At 36.7% G+C, this 22,034-nt stretch overlaps 2 protein-coding genes across 5 annotated transcripts in view; one reads left to right on the forward strand and one right to left on the reverse strand.

Moving 5' to 3' along the window:
- LOC147872343 (uncharacterized) overlaps positions 1 to 22,034 on the forward strand; it is a 271,681-nt gene that overhangs the window by 172,109 nt on the left and 77,538 nt on the right. For all 3 annotated transcript variants that reach the window (XR_015537338.1, XR_015537339.1, XM_087356818.1), the window contains one exon: positions 14,472 to 14,536. Coding sequence is in view for 1 of the 3 variants with exons in the window: in XM_087356818.1 (XP_087212944.1) it covers positions 14,472 to 14,536 (65 nt within the window). In the remaining 2 variants the exon portion in view is untranslated. The remainder of the gene's footprint in view (positions 1 to 14,471; positions 14,537 to 22,034) is intronic.
- Positions 1 to 22,034, reverse strand: part of LOC110836581 (uncharacterized) — a 60,348-nt gene that overhangs the window by 31,062 nt on the left and 7,252 nt on the right. The gene's annotated exons all lie outside the window — the stretch shown is intronic.

Below are 22,034 nucleotides of genomic sequence, written 5' to 3' on the forward strand. Positions count from 1 at the left end.
TTGTCCTCAAATTAGTAGCCCGCCAAATGCAACTTAGACGCGTTAACAGGTTTGTGGATTAATATTAGAGAAATGTTGTTAAGTGTGAGTAAAAGGGAACTGGGAGGGACATGATAAGTTTTAGGTACTACCCTAATACAGACAGAATCCTTATTTTCCTTGATCTCAAATCGAACCTCATCATTATTCTCAAAAACTGACCCATCATACAGTTTTCTTTAAGAAAGGGTGTAGTAATATTGTTGTCACAGGAGTCCATATTATAGTACAGTCACTCGCTTAAAGCATTAAATCCACATTTTTGCATGCAGATTTTAATGCAGTACAGTGAAAAATATAATATATCCATATATTCTTGATTTACTTTTTCATAGTACAGTTACGTGTTGTGAAACAATGGTGCCGCTCATTTGTGCTGTAAGAGTTCAGCACCGGTTGGCTAAGCATAAAAACGAATAACCCAGTTAGATGCTCAATAAATGAACACCAGTATCCGGAGGGAATTTGGTACACAAAGAAATCTCCCCTCGAGTTCCCACTCTCGTTATTTAAATATTTGATGTTGTCTGTCATTTTCCATACTTTGTTCTTCGCCTGCCATACAGTCAAGACTTCCGCAGTGAAAACTGTTCCTGTACCTCTTCTACATACGATATACACTTTAGTAAACTTTATTTTCATGTTTTCAATCAAACTACGTTGTTCATGTAGTTTCGACGCTTTTGTTGGTAATCTGATCATTCCACTCACGAATTTCATAACCTAATTTTTTTCTCGAGCTCTCCGCTGATTCACGCGTTTCGTTTCTACACGAAATCCAATAAGAACGAAAGAAAAATTTACAACAATTTGATTTAACAGCGCTATAGATGGTTTGTGACAGGGATTTTAACTTCGTTCAATATTTCTAGCGAAGAAAATGTCAAGGAAATATAGTAACCTTCCAAAACAAAACCTACTCTAAAATACTACTTCTACGTGACGACACGTAATTTATAGGGTTAACGTACAAAAATCGAGGACGTTAGCAGGCATTTGTGAACGAAGTTATTTTGAGGAACCTGTTGGAAATCGTAACTATGTCGGAAATGTCTGGGGCTGCACATACCGGTGCATCTAGATATATTTCAGCGGTGTGTGTTAGTGAAGTGTATGGAATACAGAATAGTGATAGTATGATCGTACACCAAGCTGGTGTATGTCAGTGTAAGAGCACTTGGTCTCGTTCAACAGCCATTGCATACATTACACTCTTCGTGGAAGAGTGAACTACCTTACATGAAACAGAATCTCTTTCCAAAAGTATTCTGCACCATAAAGCCCCTTTCACACATTGAATACGCGATTTTAAGCCGGTATTTCTCACAACATCAGAACACCCAAGCGTTTGATATGAAAGAAATTTAGGAAGGTAACACAAAGGAGAGAGGCAATGACAGAGAAACAGGAGGGGGGAAAGGCGAAGAAAAACACAGAGGTAAGGGGGGGGGGGGTAATGAAGGAAGAAATGAAGGCGAAGAAAGAATATCGTGCTAATACTGTTTATAGCTTCAGCACACATTTAGAATTGTAGAAACCTTAATTTCCAGCACATCTATATTTCCTTCCTTCGGTATGAAAAGGGAAATACATCAAATTATTACATAATATAATCGGCCTATTTGTTACCAAATTCATTATGTATTGTCATATTTTAATTATCTGCTTTCTATTTTACTTTTAAGAAATCAAAACTTTCAGACTTATTAGGTGTTTCAGTGAAAATATCCATTAAGAACAACCTCCGTTATAAACTGCTTATTTGTTTCATTGGATTTAATTTTCCGTTTGCTTGGCGTCTTCCGGGAACGCATCTGATGCCTAAATAGGCTATGTATGGTAATTCCATCCAGAAACTTCCTGTATGGTAGTGCTATTTCGCATTTATTGACCCAATTCATGCGATGGGAACGCTGAATAGACTCCGTATAATATATCGGAAGACTTGTGTTAATCTTCTACAAGCAATCTAAGCTGCACGTCTCACTTGAATTCAAATAGCGGTCTGTAGCCGGAGAAACTAGTCGGCAAGTTTACCGAAGCAATTTCTATGTTGATATAGAGAGCTCCTTGCCACTAACTGTCAGAGCAGTGCATGATCCAGCTTATCTTTGATACATATCCGACATTAATTAATCTGCAGATGTAGGGACTGTTTGTATCTAGAGACGTATTGGTTTCACCATTGTCATGGAACTCCCACAATTACTGATATTGAATTCAGGCCCTGAACTTAACCTACCATATCAGTTACTAAACCGAGCAAGTTAGTAGAGTAGCAAAATACGTAAGTTGATTTCGGTGATATTAGGTTTGAAACCTGGCCGAAGCACCTGACCACCTGATATCCGGGCTGATTTTTTCAGTCCTCTCAAATGAATATCTGTTGCTTAAAGTAGCCTATTAATTCGTTAATCGTCCATCCTGCCATCCGACGCCATAAACTCTGAGCTACTCTCAGCGTCGTTAAAAAGGGGCGTATCCCTTCTCTGATAAAACAAAACAAAAGCAGTAAGAACCGAATAATTTATCCAGGTATGTCTTCATATTGCTTTCATAACTGCTGTAAAAGATTGGTATTTGTGACATAATTTCCAGGGTAATTTAATCTCATGGTAATAAGAAGCCATTTTTGCTATTTTTTTAAGTAAATCTTTGCACAAAACCCTTTAATTATTTTAGTAGAGCAAGTTTTTCCTATCATGTTACTCAAAGAAGAGACTACGATTTAAGTAGGATCAGATTTAAAGGAATATTTTCCATTATTCGTACATTCAGATGAAGAATGGTGAACTTCTGTGATCAGAAATACAGGAGCTGAAAGACAGGCTGGTCAAAGGAATACGAAATTTGAGGCTGAATGTTATTAGCAGAAATGCGATAGCTAAAGAAATAAATCGAAGTTCAGAGAGGTAGAAAGAATTTCAGTAATACAGCTCTTTGATGTGCATATCATTCTGGTGGAAGAAAAATAAAATCTTGTAAAGTTAATCAGACTAAAGTATAACATGAGTTGAGTTACGTATGTTGTACGTGGCTGAAGGCTGGTGCTAGAATTACATCATCATGATACAAAGGAAAACAGAACCGTAAAGAACGACAGGGATCGCACTTTGTCAAAGAACCTACTGCTACAAGGATCATTCTACAGTTTCTGAATGTTCTCCTTAATTTGAAATCACAGCGGGCCTAATGAAGGCACTAAAGCATACTGAAAAGAAGTACAAAATGAAACCTAACCTACAGCGGCCGCTATATACGAGCAGCGCTCTTCAGTATAGAGCTGATATACGAATATTTTTATCTGATATTTACGAGGAAAAAGGGCTTGGCTCAGTCTGTTGCGTAAACCAAGGAAGGTGCTAATTTAAATTTTAAATTGGAGAGCAAGGAATAGTAGGAGATAAACTTTAAAAATAAGAAGACGTGTTGTGGAAAACATGAGCCTGTGAGGTCGATGACTGTGAGTGATGAAAATATTATGGAAAAACACTTCAGTCATCTTGGCTGAGATAAATGTGAGTATTACTTCATGATGAAGGCGTGAAGCTCCTTAGTAGATTGGAAGACATCTGAAATATAAAACGAAGACAGTCAACAGTTAAAATTATAAGGATCTTGCTTATCCATATAAGAAATTTGGGGATTGACTAACAGAAACCAGAACGCGATTGATTGAGCGGAAATACGCTTTAAAGGGGACTGGAAACATAACTCGCCGAATAGGGTAAGGAATTAAATATTGTGAGAGATGGGATTTTGATATTTTCTGTACAGGTTGGAAGCCTGGTGCCTAGGTGTCTATTATTTTTCTCTTTCTTAATAATTAAATTTTCATGTTATTAAACCTTTTATATTGGTGTAGATTTTAAGAACCTGGTTATAAGGAAATCAAACATGTGTCGTTCTGTATCACTTGACTTTTCAACGTTCAGTTTTTTTTTATATATTTCGATTCAAGGAAAATACTTATAAAAATATCGTGGTCTTCCTAGAGTCATACAAACTTTCTGTTACTTAACGACGCTCTTCAGCTGCGTAAGTTACAGAGCGTCGAGAAACATGCGATTTTGAAGGATAACTTGGAAATATGCGGAAGGATACGTATGTGATCTGCTTTGAAGTTATCACGCCAAAGTTTCAACTGCAGTAACAGAACTTTACAGTGATGCAAAATCCAATTTTTCTCGTTATGAAGATACTTCAGATGTTATTTATAGCTGAATAATAGTGAAAGTAGGACGAACTGGGAATGATGGTCGTATTTAAGTGTTTTTTTCAGTGATATTCGACTGGAACAACAGATGGCAAAAAACACGAAATATGTGTGTGAGAATAATCGTTGCATGGTTCGAAATTGAAGCGTGTACCTGCAATATGAGCACTAGGTTCACTGATGTGCGAACCTGGGATATACGATATATCTGGGTAGTTACTTAATTCTTGGACCAAAGCGATTGATTGGCACGTTTAACGGCGTGCTGACGTACCTGCTTCATGTAGAGGAGCATTTTAGATGCTGCAGAGAGCTCTACTCGACACGTTTTGCGTTTCCCGATAATTGAGTGGAAGGTCTTTCCCCAGGAGATTTCGGATGCAAATTGCCCAATGAACGAGACGGGAGAACTTTATAATTAGAAGTTTGAATCCAGTATAGCTTTAATCCGTAGACGGAAAACTTCAGTACTTCAGAGTTATTTAGCCCGAAGAATACGTACTGAATCGATGTTTATTCTACTGTACAGGCGTTCATGTGTCGAATGTACACAGCTTATCGTCTATTTATAATAAAATTTATCATATTAACATATGAAAAATATTTTGAACCTCAGATACGTAATAGCTGGTTCTATGATATTGGGTTTCAAAGTTTTTGCATATCAGTTTGTTCCTTACCACCTGACATCATATTATTACCAGAATCTCATTACCACCGGTTTAGAATTTTGGCAAGACACAACAATCCCTTTCCCCATAAGCTATTGCATGAAAACTATCAGCGGCTTTTCTCAATATTAGGAGAAATTGGAAATTAAAAATTATTCTGGGAAATACATTTATGTTAGGATATAGGTCTGTCTGTGATTTGCTTCTGTCTGGTTGAAATCGGTTTCCTTCTCGAGACTGAATGACATTGCAGGTGAAAACTCTCCGATCACTTACAGCATTCTACGAATTTAAAATGTAATTTACTCTAGAAACATTCTTTAAAATGTTCGTCAACGAAAGGGTTAATGACTTCATTTGATCGAATATACTGCGTATGTTATCTTATCTGTAATTGAGTTTATTACTCGCTTATTGCGAATTTAGATTTGAACAATTCACTCGTATACCCAAACATGTTTCATTGTAAAATCCTTCGATACCACACAACAATGGATGCTGAATTGTGTCAAAGTTTATGATAATGGACCCAGAAAGCCGTGTTAGTCATGGACTGGTGGATTATGTGACGGGCTATTATTAAACTGTTATGGTTCGTGTCTGGCTGTAGTCCTAAATATCGACCCGCATTCACAGTGAAATGAGCGGCGCAAATCGAAACATGGAACATCTCTGAATTACACCTGGGAACGAGGTTGTTCTCATTCTGCATTCGGGATTTCCGGGGTAGAATTATTTAGAGTGAACTAAGACAGAATCCTTGTCAAATTACTTGTATTAAGCCATGTATGATACGGCGCTATTATTTCTCACTTCCATAGTTCTGCGAAGCTGTCTCACCTGGAGAGGAGCAGAACTCTTATCTTTAAAATATGACAGGCGCTCATCTTGACAAATAATATCCGTGTATACAATCCAAAGGATCATTTCGCGTTAAAGAAGTTGCCGCTTTGGATCATACGTGACGTACATGAAACTAACCTACATCCTCGTAATACACTTCCTTAAGATCCATTTTAATACTATTTCTCTATTTACGCCAAGGCCTCACAAGTGGTGTTTCCCCTTCAGATTTTGTGAATAGATTTTTTTAGAATGCATTTATTGATTCCCCGTGCTTGCCACGTGTCTCGTTCGTCTTATCTCCTTAATTTTATTATCTTATTAGTACAATTTAACAAACAATGTAAAATATGAAGCTCTAGAATTTGAGGTTTTCATGGCGGTGAGTCCGAAGATGGCTGTCTTCTGGGTTGATGCGCCGTGTGGTCTGGTAGAAATTTACCGACGTTTCAGAGGTCCTTGCTGCCTCCATTATCAGGATGAAGCTACTCATTATACAGTTTCCCCAGCCTTCTATTACTTTCTCTTTCTTGGGTAAACATTCTCTTCAGTATCCTCGGATTGGTAAAGAGTAATAGTTTTAGTAAGAGAATTTGGAGAGACCGTTAAAAGTACGAAAGTCTTTTGTCCCGTATATTAGAATAATGTAAAAATAGACAAGGACGTAATTTGGTGGTATACGTAAATGGGATTGATTTTTTTAAAGAATAGAACATATCGGACACATTTTTATTTTTTCTGTGCTTAATATTTAGGTTCTTCTATCACACAATTTTCAATATTAATAAATTTAGACAATAAATATGCTTAAACTCTTTTATTTAACATTGGTCTATACTGCAACATACTATGGCACTTTGTTGCCTTTTCTGTGTGGTTATCCCTATGAAGGGTAGGGCTTCCTTGCTGAAACCTTTGGTATAACTCTCTGATTCGTTGTGGCTGTGCTCAGCGCCAACTGATATATTGTACGCCATGGTTACTGCCTCTGATTTATTATATAGTCTTTGATGTCACTCGGTAATATATGGCACTACCGTATTATTTCGCATATGTTCACTTGCAGTATTGTCGCTCTAGATCCTGCATCTAGGGTCGTTTATATGAGGCAGAATTTATGAGTCCAGAGGCCACCCTCGCGACGTGAGATGTCTGGTACAGTGTGACATTGGTTTTATGACAAAGGTTTGTTAGAAAAGAATATCCGCTGTGGAATGGAACAACATTTATGTCAGAATTATCATTGATTTGTAAATATGTGTAATGAGATTTAAATTGTATTAAATTATCTTGTAAAATAGCCCCTGAAATGGTATCCTAGATGAAATCTCATATTTTCTCAGTGTCCTGCACATGCCAGAGATTGTTCAAGAAATTTACACAAAATTTTAAACGTAAATCCTGAATGTCATACATATCATGGTAGACCTAGGCGTAGATGTGAGGATGAATGTTTAACAAAAATTCAAGTAGTGCGGTGTGACGATGTGAATAATAAATAATCAGTGACGTTCTTCTGTAAATTCGGTAACGAACTTTCGGGGTTCATGAAAGCCTGAGCGGTTGTTAACTTCTTATAAAGGGCTTTTCATCATGGAGTTGGTTTAAGATGCACACATCGGATGAATTAATGTCAATGTCAGTTATGGCAGCATGAATTATCAAAATTCAGTAATCAAAATATGAAATTTAAATGATGACAGAAGTTAGCAAAAGAATATCTTCTGAATAATTTGAGATTTTAAGTTCTCGTGGTGGTGAAGATATTGTTGGCCTCCTGGCCATCTTTATCCCTGAAGTTGGAGGCAGTATGTACAGGCGAAACTTTGGTATCTACGCGGTATTACAACTCAAAACAGTGACTGGAACAATGAGGCCTGCGTCTTTTGTGTGTGGTTTATCCATATAATGGGAAAAGTTTCCCTGCCCTCTCTTCCACTAATAAGAAACTGAAGTCAGTGCTGACTTTGTTTGTAGTCGGCATAAATTGTCAAGACTTAATATTTATTTTACTGCAGTCATTCATTCAAATCATATAAAAGACATGTCGTGAAAATTGTACAGTCATGGACAGGAGTTTTAAAACTAAAGATATTTGTATTATTTTATCCATAGTCAGTCAGTGTGTACTAGTCCCAAAATAACTTAATTTGTAATTACATCGTATTTCAGGCAATAACAGACCTATAATAGGTCTTATCGAATATATTAAAATCTTTATATATTTTAAGTCCTCGAAGCTGATGGTCGCTCAGTTTCCAGTAAACTGTCTGTCTTTCTTTCTCCAGAACCTTCGTGATTGTGTTATGTAGTTCAGCATGATTTTTATATAGGGTTTCCGAAGTAATGGTAGCAAGAATTTCCTAAGTTCGCCTGCTCTTAATTTCTTTTTTAATTTAATATTGATGTGTACGATCTGGGGTTTTAACGGCGCTACAACGCAGAAAACTGTCATCTTCCAATATTGACATGGTGTTATCGTTCCCAAAAATTTTAATATTGTATAGTTTTGGAAGTACTCATTAGCCACGTGTAGATTCTGTGTTATGATTTTTATGCATTTAGCTGAGTCACTAATGTAGGTACTGTATACTTATTTTGTCATCCGTTCGTCACAAACTAAACTCCTTACCAACTTTCAATAGAACCTATTGGACATACATCACAATACAGGACCTATTTGCCTACAGAAGGTCCTAGGGATACCAAGGGTCGGAGCAAATGGGGTAGCCGAATTGGAACTGGGGAGAGACAGCAGGAGGAGCAAGGTTTTAGGGTTGGTCACAAAATTTTGGTTAAGGATTTTGCAAATGGACAGGGATGATTTAGTAAGGAGATGCTACGACTGGCAGGTACTGAACTTGAAAATTGGGGGATGGGCTAAGGGGGTAAAAGAGGAATTAGATAAATTAGGGTTGGGGTATATTTGGCAGGATCCGCAAGGAAGAAGTGTGGGCAGGACGTGGGAAATTTTAAAGGAAAGGTGCAACGCCATAGAACGACAGAACGTTTTTGCTAAAATTAGAGAAAAGAGATCTCTGGCGTTGTACGGGGAGATGAAATCAGGGTGGGGTAGACAGGGCTACATTGGTTGCTGTACGAGGGTGGAGAGAGAGGGATGGGCATGGTTCAGAGCGGGTATTTGGAAGCTGAGAGGGATGAGGGGGGGCATGGATGGGAAAATATGCCCTTTATGTGGGGCGACAGAAAGCGAGATTCACATACTATTAAAGTGTACGGAAACCGGGAGGTGGAGGGAACAGCTCCTGAGGAACAAGTGGTTCACCGTTGGCGAAGAGTTGGCCTTCAAGAAAATTTTAAGCACTACGAATGACACGGAGGTCAGGGATGTAGGGAAATTTCTGTACAAAGTAAGATGTAAAAGACAGGTCAAAATTAGGAATTTAGAACTGCCACTGGGGTAGAAGGCACGAGAACAATACGGAAGAGTTATGTAAATAGTATTAGGGATTAAGGAATAGTCATGTAGAGTAGCATTAGGGAATAGTTGTAGTAAGCAGTAGTGCTAATAGTGCTACGTATGTAAGGACTGTGGCCGTGAAAACCTGGTGTTAGGCGGCCACAGATCTCTGTATATAGTCTAAACCAAATATATTATATTATTATTATTATTATTATTATTATAATGATAAACTCTGTACGGTGACTAGGAAAACTAATGAAATAGGCTCAAAATTTAATACAAGCATTCTTTCCGTGTTTATTGACTTTTGCATTCTACTGTAATAAAATGCCTCTCTACAAAGTCTCCAAGGTGCTTCAGCACACTTCTCTTTTCTACTTGATTCTGCATGGTCCATTCTGCTGGCACTTCCGGATCTCGGTCTACGTTTACAAAAGCTCTCCAGGATTTTATTAAAAATCTGTTCTAGCTTCTTCCAGGCCCCAGTGCTATGTATGCAGTCACGTTCTGTTCTGCTGGAACTGAGGTGAAGTTCCATAACACTTCACTCTTTGTGGAGACTTTAAAAGACTTTTTTTATCCAATTTTATTATTACTTGTACATTATAGAGTTTCGTGTCTCGTTTCTGTACAACTTCAGTACTTTTATAACACAATGCAGGCTTGTGGTCGCAATGCAGATATGAGTTTGTAAGTTAATTTATGTGTGTCCATCTAAAACGTCTGAATGAACTTGCCGTTTTCATGCAATTTTATATGTACATTCTATCTGAAGTTGCATTACCTTTGTAATATTTAATTATAACAGTAATGCCTGAATGCTAACTGTGAGAAACTTCTGAGCGTAAGCGAGAAAGTGCCCTGAAATATCTGGTACGCATCGCCAAATAACATAAAAACGTCTAATTGTTTATTTGTGTAGATAATTAAAATCAGAATGTGATACCCGTGCAAATTCTGTAATTACTCTTTAGCTGGATAGCAGCTTCTCTTGTGTAATCTAGAATAGTGACGACTAATAATAGAATTAAATACGAATATATGAAATAGACCTACTCTTTTTCTTTAAAGACTCGTGTTGATAATGACAATGTTTGTAGCTAGCTACGTGTAGCAAATTTCAAATAATGTAATTATGTATTAATGGAGACAACCCCTGGAATAATAATTTAACGCGTTGTATGCATAATGACTTGGCCACGTAACTAGGTTCGCTATAATTTTCTGTTTTCCTTCCATGGCCTTGAAGCATGCGTTTTGGCCACGGCTACTATAGCAGTATTTCCAAAAGTGTGGAACTTGTACTTCGTATCTAAGCACACAGCAACTGAAATATGTCATGCACAGAAATTTCTGAAGCAAAGAATAACGAGGAACTGTATTTTTATGCGGTAAATTTATAAAGGTTTAGTTTATGGATGAGATGGACATGGCATGGACATTGCAAGACAAGAAATGTACACATAATCTTAATCGGAAACCCTGAAGGGGAGTAGAGCAGTGTTGGTAAAACCACATGAATTGATAATTTCTGCAGCTTATGTGGTGGAAGTCTGTGGTCAGCTTCACTTTGCGACCGCTTTATCCCCGAGACAACCCTCTCTCTCTTTCAATAGGATCAGTAGGATACTCAATGGACCCCAGGGTCGATCTGGACAGGTCGTGAGGAGAAAAGTTTTTGTCCCTGATGGGAATATAACCTCTCTCGTTCAGCCAATAGCTAATTACATGACCATCCCGGCTGAGAGGTTTGCCAAAGAACATTTTATACAATGATTAACTTAGTCAACAGCGTGCAGTCTCAGTAGCTGACATAGATTCACTAGAGGTTGGTCAACATTTTTTGCACAATGGAATGTAGTGAGTGGTAAAGGCTGTGAATACGGCGCACTGAGAAGGAATTTCATTGTGTGTCAATATCCAGTATTGACACACGCAATATTACAAAAGTTTTTTTAATTAAAAACTATTACTTGCTGCTGACATTATAGTCTTTTGTTTGCGGTACTAAACAGCGAAATGCAATGTAAAAAAAGGGTGAAGTCTGATAACTGGGCAGATTTAAGCAGAGAAAAATAAGGGAATATACAGAAGGCAAGATAATGAAGCGAAGTAGTGAAAACAGGAGCATTAATAACGGTTCAGGATAGTAAAGAATTTTTTAACCCTAATAGCGGGGTTTCATTGGTAAAATTTTACTGGTCTGTGAACTTAATTGATAACAAGAAATTTGCATTGCGAATAATTTTATTAATGAAATAAATTGCATTTTATGGTTTCCTTATTAATAAGTCTGGTATTTATTTAGTCAGGAGGAAGTAATTTTGTTTTGAGGAGCACGGAATTTCACAATCGTGTCGACAGAAGTTCGAATTTTCAGATTCTATTTCTCTAAGGTATATTTTAATATCATCATCTCATCTTGCTCTGCCAAGTGGTCTTGCTTGTTCTCCAAATGTTTTCTTTTCGATTTTTTTTATATTCTATGCGATTTTACATTCTTCGTTAGTCATGACGTTTATTCTCTACAGACACAAATGCGTTGTCGGTTTTGTAACTTGTGCGAAGCCGATCTCTTTGTCAGATTTCATGCTTAACTTCGTCCCAGCGCCACATTATTATTAGTTTAAATAGTATTTATTGTCACAGTAAGAAGAATGGAAGATACAAATTGCAATTTCCGTAAATAATTTATTTACAAACCCTGTTTTGCTGTAGGGAATTCCCGACATATTATTGTTAATAACAGATAATTATATGCAAATGTAATTTCTGTCTCTATCATTGCATGTTATATTTCACAGGACATCTAATTTTGTATACAATTACATTTGTTTCGATGTCACATATTATTAGTTCTGCCCACAAAAAATAACGTGGGTTATTTTATTGTGTGTAGAGTTTCATTAGTTGTTTAACAACAACATAAGGCAGAGACAAAATACGGCTACGAAATCTAAAATTTTGTAGTCAAGGGCAGTTTAAGATTTTTAAGTCAGGTATAAAGGCTACTTAATACAAGTCGTGGCATTGAATGTCGACGGGATGGAAATAACCGCAAAATATCACACACGGCTCTCCAGTGTAAAAGGTCAATTGAGTGTTGCCATAGTTACGGTTGTGAGGCTGAATGGAGAACCAACCTGTATACTCATCAGGAAACGAAGGTATTTGTTCTGAAAATCAGAATATTACATTGAAGGAATAGAGATTATAATGATAAAAGAGAAAATTTATTGAATTATGTGAACACATTTATTAGAGACTAAATGGTGGGAAAATAACAATTTGATATCGTGAAAATAGAATTATTTATGAGAAAACTAAGTTTGGTAGAAATTATCACTATTATTCTTTCAAAGGGCAGTGAAATACATATATTACCAATGCATTTAACAATATTACTACTTAACTGCATAGTTCAGAGCTAACATTCGCTCAGATAGTCAAGAAATTCCTCGTGTTTGTAACCAGAAGGTTGATTAGCGTGTTCAGTAAAACCTGGGACTGGGCCAGTTTAATTCATTCCGTACGTCCGTGACACTTGACTGAATATCTGAAAATAATAGGTTTGATAATTTTGATTTTTTTTAATATAAAGTTACGGATCAGGTTGATATACTCCTGATGTTATTAAACTTTCTTTTTGGTAGATACACATTTAGAATCTAGTTTGGATTACAAGTTATTGTAAATTCATCGAACATAATCCCTTAGAAGCTAATAGTCGCTCAACCAGTCAAGAACTAGCGACTATCTTAACTGATATGTATCGTTTTCCTCGGTTCTCATATTAATGCCGAGAAAATATATAATTTTTCCAAGGCCTATAATATTTGAATACGATTATATTGCTTCAAATCTTGCAGACAGAGAATGCACATACAATAATAATAGGCAATATTCATACCTAATAAAACGCTGCAATACAAAGTATATTATATAGAATTTATATGTTTCTTACAGGTCTGTAAAATGGAGATATGTCCTTTTTATATGAAACCGTTCAGTTTTCTAAAACCTTTGTGCAGTACAAGTTCCAGAAGTTTCACTGCGGATTCCTCCCATGAGAGAGTAGCTTCTGGCCTCTTTCGATTTTTTTTCAATACTTGGCTTTGCTGCATTTCTAGTTTGAATATTCTATCTTGGCTGACTGTACGGTATTGATTACGATAACTTAGCCTCAGTTATTGTTGTGTGTTGTTAGCCACAGAGTGAAGAGTTAGTAATGCAAAGCATGTAACAATGTACATATTAGACTAATGGATGCTTCAGCATTTACTTTTGACTTGTTCCCAGTAATTGTTAAATTCTTGAGCTGTTACTTCAACTTAGATTTACCTTACTTCCTGATTGACACCTACTTTAACGTAACTTTGTCATTATTATAGAAGCGACGCTGGCATAATCCTTGACATTGTATGCATTCTGCGTGGCTCCACATAGAAGTTTTAATAAGTTTGGATGTCGCTGACGCAAGTTTCTTCCTGTAACAACAAGCAGTTAGCGACGACTCTAATAGAGCTGTGCTAATAATATGCACACTGTAAACCTTATTGTTCCATGTATACTTCGAGTAGGCCTAGACGAGATACTGATAAACACCCCATTAAATTTTCTTCAGTCATAGCAAAGGAAATCAGGTTTAAAAGAACTCGGCTTCGCTTATTTATTATGAATAATTTCCTATTGTGATTCCACTGTCCAGCTGCAGTGTATACATAAAGAGAGATACTTCAAGGGTTTTGCACAGCCGCCATATTGACATGTTTCAACACGTTATAAATAGTTGAGAAAAAGCGTAATAATCCTAATTTCTCGTTATACGGAACACGTGACATTTTTTTACTACGGGAGTTAGCAGGAAATCTGAAAGTAAGCTTATGCCAGGTTTGGAATTGTCCCCATGTTATGATTTTAAAACACTGCATAGCTTTAAAAGATTTATTTTATGCTGGATTTTAGAATCTACCTGTGTCACTGTTGCTTCATGTCGTAGCGATTAGTATTACACTGGCATTATTTTAATTACAATTCCATTTGACGTAGTAAGAAGATATACAGAGTTGTTAAGTAACTATTAGAAGTTCCAGATCGATCCAAAGTCAACACTTTTCGAAGTAACGATACTGTATTATCAAAATGGCTACGAGGTCCTATTATGGCTCCATTTTTCTCAAATCGATGACACTGTCTGTGTGCTATTGTTATGTAATAGCCATTTCATTACTGACATAAGAGCTTTTGTTTATTGTATTTTCTTTTTGTTTTTCCTCAGTCGTCCAGAGTTCTATCTGGTGAACCTCAACAGTGTCTGTACAACTCATCAATTCTGCAAAATCGGTGAGTTTCATTTGGTAATATTGCAGTATTAGTTGGTGCTGTTTTACACATTTTAAGGCATTTTTGTGTTACCGTTACCCCATTTTTTGTAGCCCTTACTAGATTTGGTAATAGTTTTGTGATGATTAGGAACACGCATTGCCCATTTCATCGGATGACAATAATATGACAGTTTCACAGCAGCAGACTAACATTGCGGGTTGCAGATCTCTGTATCCGTATTCTAACATTTATATTCACAATGTATACGTGGGAATTTTTTTCCAAGTAATATTTTATTGTGAAATGTTTGTTTGAAACTGTAAGTTTGGTCTGTCTTCTGTAATGTTGGTAATTATAACTAGGCTAAAAGGTGGAAAAAGTTTCAGCAGACAGTTGGATATAGTAGTTGCATTCTTAAGTAAGAAAAGTTTGAAAATATTTGGTCCATTGTATACTTTTATTCAAGTCATTTTTTAATATTTTAATTTTAAAACTGAGTTCCATAGGTTTGACTTTCAAATTTACGTTGTAATATATTTAATTCCAATGTATCTGACATCTGCTTATTCGGGTATGAAATATTGTGAGATTAGCGGAATAATAAATTAAAATGAACATGTGAAAGGGCTTCCTGGTCTGTATTCACGATAATTTTTTAAATTTGACGTAATATTCAGATATGTCGAATGTTGCATAAAGGATTTTGCTGATTGGGCCACAACAAAAACAGAATCCACACCTTCTTTTAGGCCTACGTTCATATTTAAAAAAATTTTATCATGGAGGATTTGTAAAAGTGCGAAGTCTTTAACCATTTAAAACACAGTGGTAACTATATGTACCACCTACTCCAACAGTCTATAACGCTTCATTTAGACGAACTTCCGTTTCAAAGTTTACGGGGATTTTAAATGACAATTTCAATAATTTTATAAATACGTAAGAGTGATTTATATGTTATATTCGCGTTAATATGTTTTAGTCCACCTCTGTACACAAATATTCGAATACGTAAATTGAACAGGTGCTAAGTAACACTTTTTTTGCCAACTTCACATCACTGTCTATTTTTCATGACAACTTGTCTGTCTGTCTGTCTGTCTGTCTCATCCCATTGTGAATACGTGATGTGCCTACGTCATATGAAACTGTCTTTCTCTGATCTTCGTTCATTTAGAAATATCAGTTGTGTGATTGCTTGTGGAAACTGTGAGACCAGCAGTCGCCCTCCACTCCTGCACTGAGTTGTCGGTGGTCTGTTTATTGCGTCCAGCTGCCATTAGATAAGCAGAAGAGAACGCATTATGGCGAAATGTGCCATTGTGTATTTCCGTTTCAGGTCTCTCCGTGAAAGCTATGTGCAAGTAGAATAAGGAAGACCAATCTAAAATCAATTGTTATTCTCACCGTTAGTGTATTGGCTGCTTTTTAAACTAATGCAATGACAATTATTGAAGTGTGTTAAAATAGGGCGAAAGTCCTGCCTCCAACTTCTGACTAGCAGACTAATTCAATAAATATTGTTACTTGGTAACCGACATTGCGGTGTTTACAAAAGACCGTCACTGAACCCTGGTCTGAGCCAGCTGAGTCTATTCCACTACCTCGAACTCTTTCTTAAAGACCCATTTAATATTATCCTTTAAACTATGCCAATGCATGCCAAACGATTTATTTTCTTCCGATTTTTTGAGTAAAATGTACAAATTTCTCATCTGTTCTGTGCATTCTGCATGTTTTACCATCCCGAGCACCTTAATTTGGGCACACTAATAACATCTATCAGTTGAGTATTTATGTATGATCTTTCTGCCTTTCTGCTCTATTTAAACTTTGTACTTCTTTTAATATTGCCTGTAAAAATAAGAATGTAAGACATTCGCAAAATTAAATCGGTGTTCCATGTCCCAAATTCTAAATAATTTATAATTTTTATCCGCCTTCCCTTTGTTATGTGTCATAGTAACACTGAAACTCAGGCAAGTAAATAGATACTTCACAAATACTCGTGTTAAGTTCACCCCGCTCCTAGTTGAAGCGCCATGTTTTAAATTATGAACATGGAAGTGACTTTGTGTTTATAACCTGCTTCCAGGAAATACAGCATCCGGACAGATCAGTACCATGTTAATGATAGCTTTGCCAATCCATGATCATTATTTTTATGACGAAATAAAATCTTTGTATTTAATTGGAACAATTGTGAAAAAACTTTGTACAGGCTCTGTAGCTATGTTTGTATCTCTGTGATTATTATTTTTAACAGACTCAAAACATCCAATTTATTCGCAGTCCCAGGAAATATTTCTGAAACCCGTTCGATTATTGTTTGAAGTCTCTGTCTGGTCACGTGCAGAGCATGAGCAGTATCCAGTCAGTGCAAACGATACGGGATGCTAAGTTGGGCCCTGGGACATGACCAGCAGCCAAATGCAAACAGCACAGAACCTCTCACCTCGATCTGTCTCATTTTACGAAGTGACCATAACGATGACACCACATTAACACATGATGAATTAACCCGATAGCAGTTGAAGTTCGTTCTATCTCTATTAACTGGATATTTCCGGGAATATCGTTAAAAATATCTCATTGACTAGCCCATTATAAATGCATGTATATTTTTGTAAAAGTTTGTTTATAACAACCCAGCAAAGTTACTCTGGAATTTCTCTTATCTTCGTCTGTCTCCAGTTGAATGCTGGATAATACGAAATACGTCATGAATTTGTTTTATTAGTTCACTGTTCACCATAAATATGATATCATTTCATGTTTATTTTTAGGACTTTGGAAATGTCGATTCCCGATAAGGAAATGTACGGCTTTTATGGATTCAGTGGATTCTTTACGGTCTTCTCATGATCACGTTATTGCATCCAATACTGAAAGAGACGAACGCCTTCCACACCATATTTCCGCGTAATTCTCTTTAATATTAACAACTCTTCTTAGCCTGGAGTGACATCCATGATGTTCAAAGTTTCTTCAGAGTTCATGGTCATTAATATTTAATGCAGCGAAATTTCTGCAGAATTACAGCATACGTTATGTAATTTTTAAAAACCTTGCTCCATTTTTATTCAAAGACACCCACATTAAAACTACTTGGAACATCCGAATGATAAATAATTCATGCTTTAAGGTACAGCGACAGATGGTCTCATGTTCCGGGAAACTTTAATTCATGATGGTTTCGTGGAAACTTTCTGATAAAGTTACTGGCTACGAACTGAACGACCTGTGTTCGATTCCTCTCATTGGCGTTGAGAATATGTGCGTGCGTGCGCGTGCGTGCGTGCGTACATACATTTTTACCCTCTGTCCAGAATTGATCTTCACGTGTGACTTACGTAATCCTCACGTGTTGCACTATCGCCATGTTTACACAATTAGGCGATGTAATTAAAGAAATCAGTTTCGCTGGTTTTCGGAACAACACGTTCATACCATACTATGGCTGCGCGATCTGAAACGTGGGCCTTGTTCGAATCCCGCCGAAGGCATGGAGATTTGTCCACGTCTTTTTGTGTTGCGCTGTCGTGTACAGGTAGAGGCCTTGCGACGGGCTGATCACTCGCCCAAGGAGTCCTATCACATGATCTAAATAGACCGAGTAACCTCCCAGATGGGAAGAGGCTGAGGCCCGTCACGGGCTGTAGAGCTACAGTTAATGATTATGATGATAAGGTCTGCAGTAGTCTGTACGTTCGTGAGGACACTCTCAGTTTCTGGCCGTTTGTCAATACCGAATGTAGCGGATGCGTCTTTGTGCGTGGGGTATTTTTTCCGAATACTTGCCACTGTTCTTGTTTGCGCATCATAACACATCTGATTTCGTACTTTTTAGCCCGGTTTTCTTGACCGAAAGTGCTGGCGATTTTCTTCAGCATTTCTCGATATCCTTCCTCTCCCAAGTCATCTCTTCCCTTCTACCGACTGAACTATCTACTGTCATACTTATCTGTTTAAGGTAATGGTTCACAAAATGTACCTTGAGGGCTAAAATGCTAATTTTTAAATTCCGGACGGCTTCAACACGGCTCCACAATATTGTATCCATAGAAACGGGGAAAGTAATCTCGAACAAGAATCCCTTAGTTCAACCTACAATATGGCGGTATAGATGAAATCTTCATTTGTAGATCCTTTGAATTTCAACTCAAACTGAACTTTACTTTTCCGAGAGCAAGATTCAGGCTAAGTTTTGTGTTGGAAGTTAAACTTTATTTGCCTGACTTTCTGATGTGATGAAGCCGTTATGAGATTCTCATGTAATGGAGTCTGATCCCAACAAGTTTTCTGCAGAAGGTGAGGGAGTGTGTATTGTCTTGAGCACTTCGTTCCTTGCTTTTTCATGGACTAGTTTGTGCCAGTATACAGCACTCCCTAGTACGATTAGGATTTATTTTCTACATAATATTAAATTACTAGTTGTGTCTATCAGGGTTCTAAATAGCTGTTCTTTTGGAAGGTCTGAGGAAATCCGTAAATAGTCAAAATGCAATTGCATGATTAGGTCCCTGAACCTAAAAATGTCATTATAGATGCTTTACCTAGGAATTCACTTTCTATGTTTTAAGGATAAATAATCGTTGCGCCAGGCTAATGGAATAACTACTTGTTATTTATTACTCCATCGAAATTCGCAGGGTCTCGTCATTATTGGCAGGGAACAAAATTACAAGTATTATGTACGCAGTTCATATAGTTAATGATGTTCATGTCTGCGTCCTGACAGCAGTTTGACACGTGCATACACTTTCGTTAGACATAATTTTCACATTTATAAACGAGCAAGTACATTTGTATAACTATGTATGTCAAGCATCAACACAGAACAGCCATAAATCGACCACCAAAGAGAATACAGGTCGCTGTAGTTTGCTGGAATTATAAATTCAAATAGACCAATTCGATCTCAGGAGTGACGGATTGTTAATTTATTTGTATGTGGTTATTGTAAGAGGCTGAAACTCTACAGAGCATATCACAAGTCATAAATAAGGGGAAGTTAAAATTAAAAAAAGTAATAATTCTAAGTAATTACACACGTCAGACAAAGGAGGGCCATATTAACTTAAACTCAATGTTTTTAAGTAGACGATGAAAAGTTTGAAATATAACTTAACTGTAGTTTGAGGTTGTTTGTTTATTGTGAGTGTACTTTTCAGGCACCCCGTCTTTTATCTCACTGAGTATTTGAAGAACGAAATAAAATAGACACCTAATTAGATGTATTAAAATAATTGTGTATATTGGGTGAATTTTCCCTTCCTTGCCTTTGCTTTCGACAAATTCTCCTTTCTGTGTCTGAATATTTAATGGAAAGAAGCCGCAATCAAGTACATTAGTTTTAAAGTAGCTACAGATGTTGACTTTGCGTGTACTCAGCTGTTCTATTTACTTTTTAAGGTGTACGTGAATAATAGTTTCTGGTACAGAACGCTAGATTGTTTTCTCCCTTTTCTCTCATCATCAGAAATCATTCCACTAATCCGTGTCTTTATTCATCTCTGTATATAAACAGACATGTCCTTCCAGAATGAGTTCTGTATCTTTGTTTCGTAAACGTATAAAAGTGATTCTAAAGTTAGCAGTTAAACAGCAAAATAAGATTAAATTCTTTCAGAGTTTTCTTTTATAAAACTAGTTTCCAAAACAATAAATAATTTAATGGGACATACAGGCCTACATTTCATAATCGTTTCTTATATATCCGACATGTTATGAGTATTAATAAATAGGTTCTCATATATTTTTTGTTTAATTTCTATTAAAATAAATCCTGCATGTTTCGTCATCAATTAGCAGTATGAGGGTTACATCCATATCGGTCACAATGATTATGTCCACAATATTTTTAAAATTATATACTTAAAATACAATTAATTATTTTGAAATTTCTTAACGTTCTTCTCAACTCTTGATCAAGCCGTTATATCTGGCTCTTTCTGCTGTTTGAACATCGTGTAACTTACAGATACACGAGGACTCTGTTTTCTTCTTAACCCATTTCCTGTCAACACAACAGCAAATTAGGGTACAAGGACTCCTTCAGCTTTTCCATGCTTAGTGACATACAGACGGACGAAGCGATTTTTAGAGGCGCTCCGCAGCGAAACGAACGTGTCTGAAACACTGTGGAGGAAATAGTGTCCACATATAATGGATCTAGAAGAAAATAATTCAACGTACAACATAAAGAGAAACTGCGATTCGATCTGCCAACAGCAGAACACCAAGACACAATAGCTTAGCTACGGCGGGGTTGGCAAGGGATGCATGTAGAATTTTTGTGAAGGAACATTTTTTGAAATGTCCACTTTGAACACCAGGAGGGAGATGGCTGATAGATTGGTGGTGCGGCTATTGGGTGGTCGAAACTTGCTGATAATCGTGTTCAATGATGGGATTTGTTATAGTGGTTGTTGAGGGAAAGCTTCTACTTCAAGACAGATGGTTATTATACGCTGCCCTTAATGTATTTATAGAATTGTCAGCAGTTATAAGGATTTTTTGTCTACCTGTTTGTACCATACGTATGGGCAGGAGGCCATAAATTCATGTGTGTGATACTTAAAAAATCCCATTACACAACTTTTCTGCATGTTTTAGAGTGATGTTTTAAATACATTTTATCTCGAATGTTTTTAAACTTGGATTTCCAGTCTGTTTGTTGATGGGCATATAGAAGTGTGCGAATTTGGTATGAAAACGGTAAATATCTTTTCCCATGTACATCAGATCAGAGGATTAAAGAGCATTGAACATCCATTTTTAGATGTACCCGTTCTATGTCTTATAAATAGTGTACAAACTGTACTTTTGCTCCTGAAAGCGCTGTTTAGATTTTCAGATTCGTATCTCAAAATCTTCACAGCAGCGTGAAGTATGAATGAGCTCAACATAGTAAAGGGGTTATTTAATTAAATAGGTTGAAAACGCAGATGTGACACAGTGTCAGATAACAGCGAATGAAAAAGGAAGGCAGCACATTTTAACAGAATATGTGTATAAAGGTTTCTCTTTGGCCAAGTGACACATTCACTTTATAGGCAGGTTTTCCATTTAACATGAATTCTATCTCAGCAAACTGAATTTTTCCTTCGTGCATGGTTGTGTATCAGATGGCTGTTACCACTATAACCTTGGTTCGAGACCACACTGTTTCATAAGGAATTTCTTCGAATTAGGAACTAAGCAGCGGAGATCAAATGGATGATTCTTGCCGTTTCTTTGTGAATTTTTCAGACTCTTATCTGTCTGCATAATCAGCAAATGTTGCGTGGTTTGTTGGGTGGTCGGTTGCTGTTGAGGGATTTTGGACCTCATGAGAAGTTGTTTATGACTACATGTGTTTAATGCTTTAGATTTTCCACATACTTGTAGGGTAATTTTCTAATTTCATTATAAATAGTTATTTACTTTATTAAGTGGTATGTATTTAGATTAAAGACCGTTTTGTTTCGTTGAATATAATTCACTAACTAATTGGCATTAATCATTGTCAGTT

Source organism: Zootermopsis nevadensis, unplaced genomic scaffold (genome assembly GCF_977971745.1).
Source record: "Zootermopsis nevadensis isolate Lab colony 2312 unplaced genomic scaffold, Znev_1.0 Znev_ptg000028l, whole genome shotgun sequence".
Taxonomy (NCBI): domain Eukaryota; kingdom Metazoa; phylum Arthropoda; class Insecta; order Blattodea; family Termopsidae; genus Zootermopsis; species Zootermopsis nevadensis.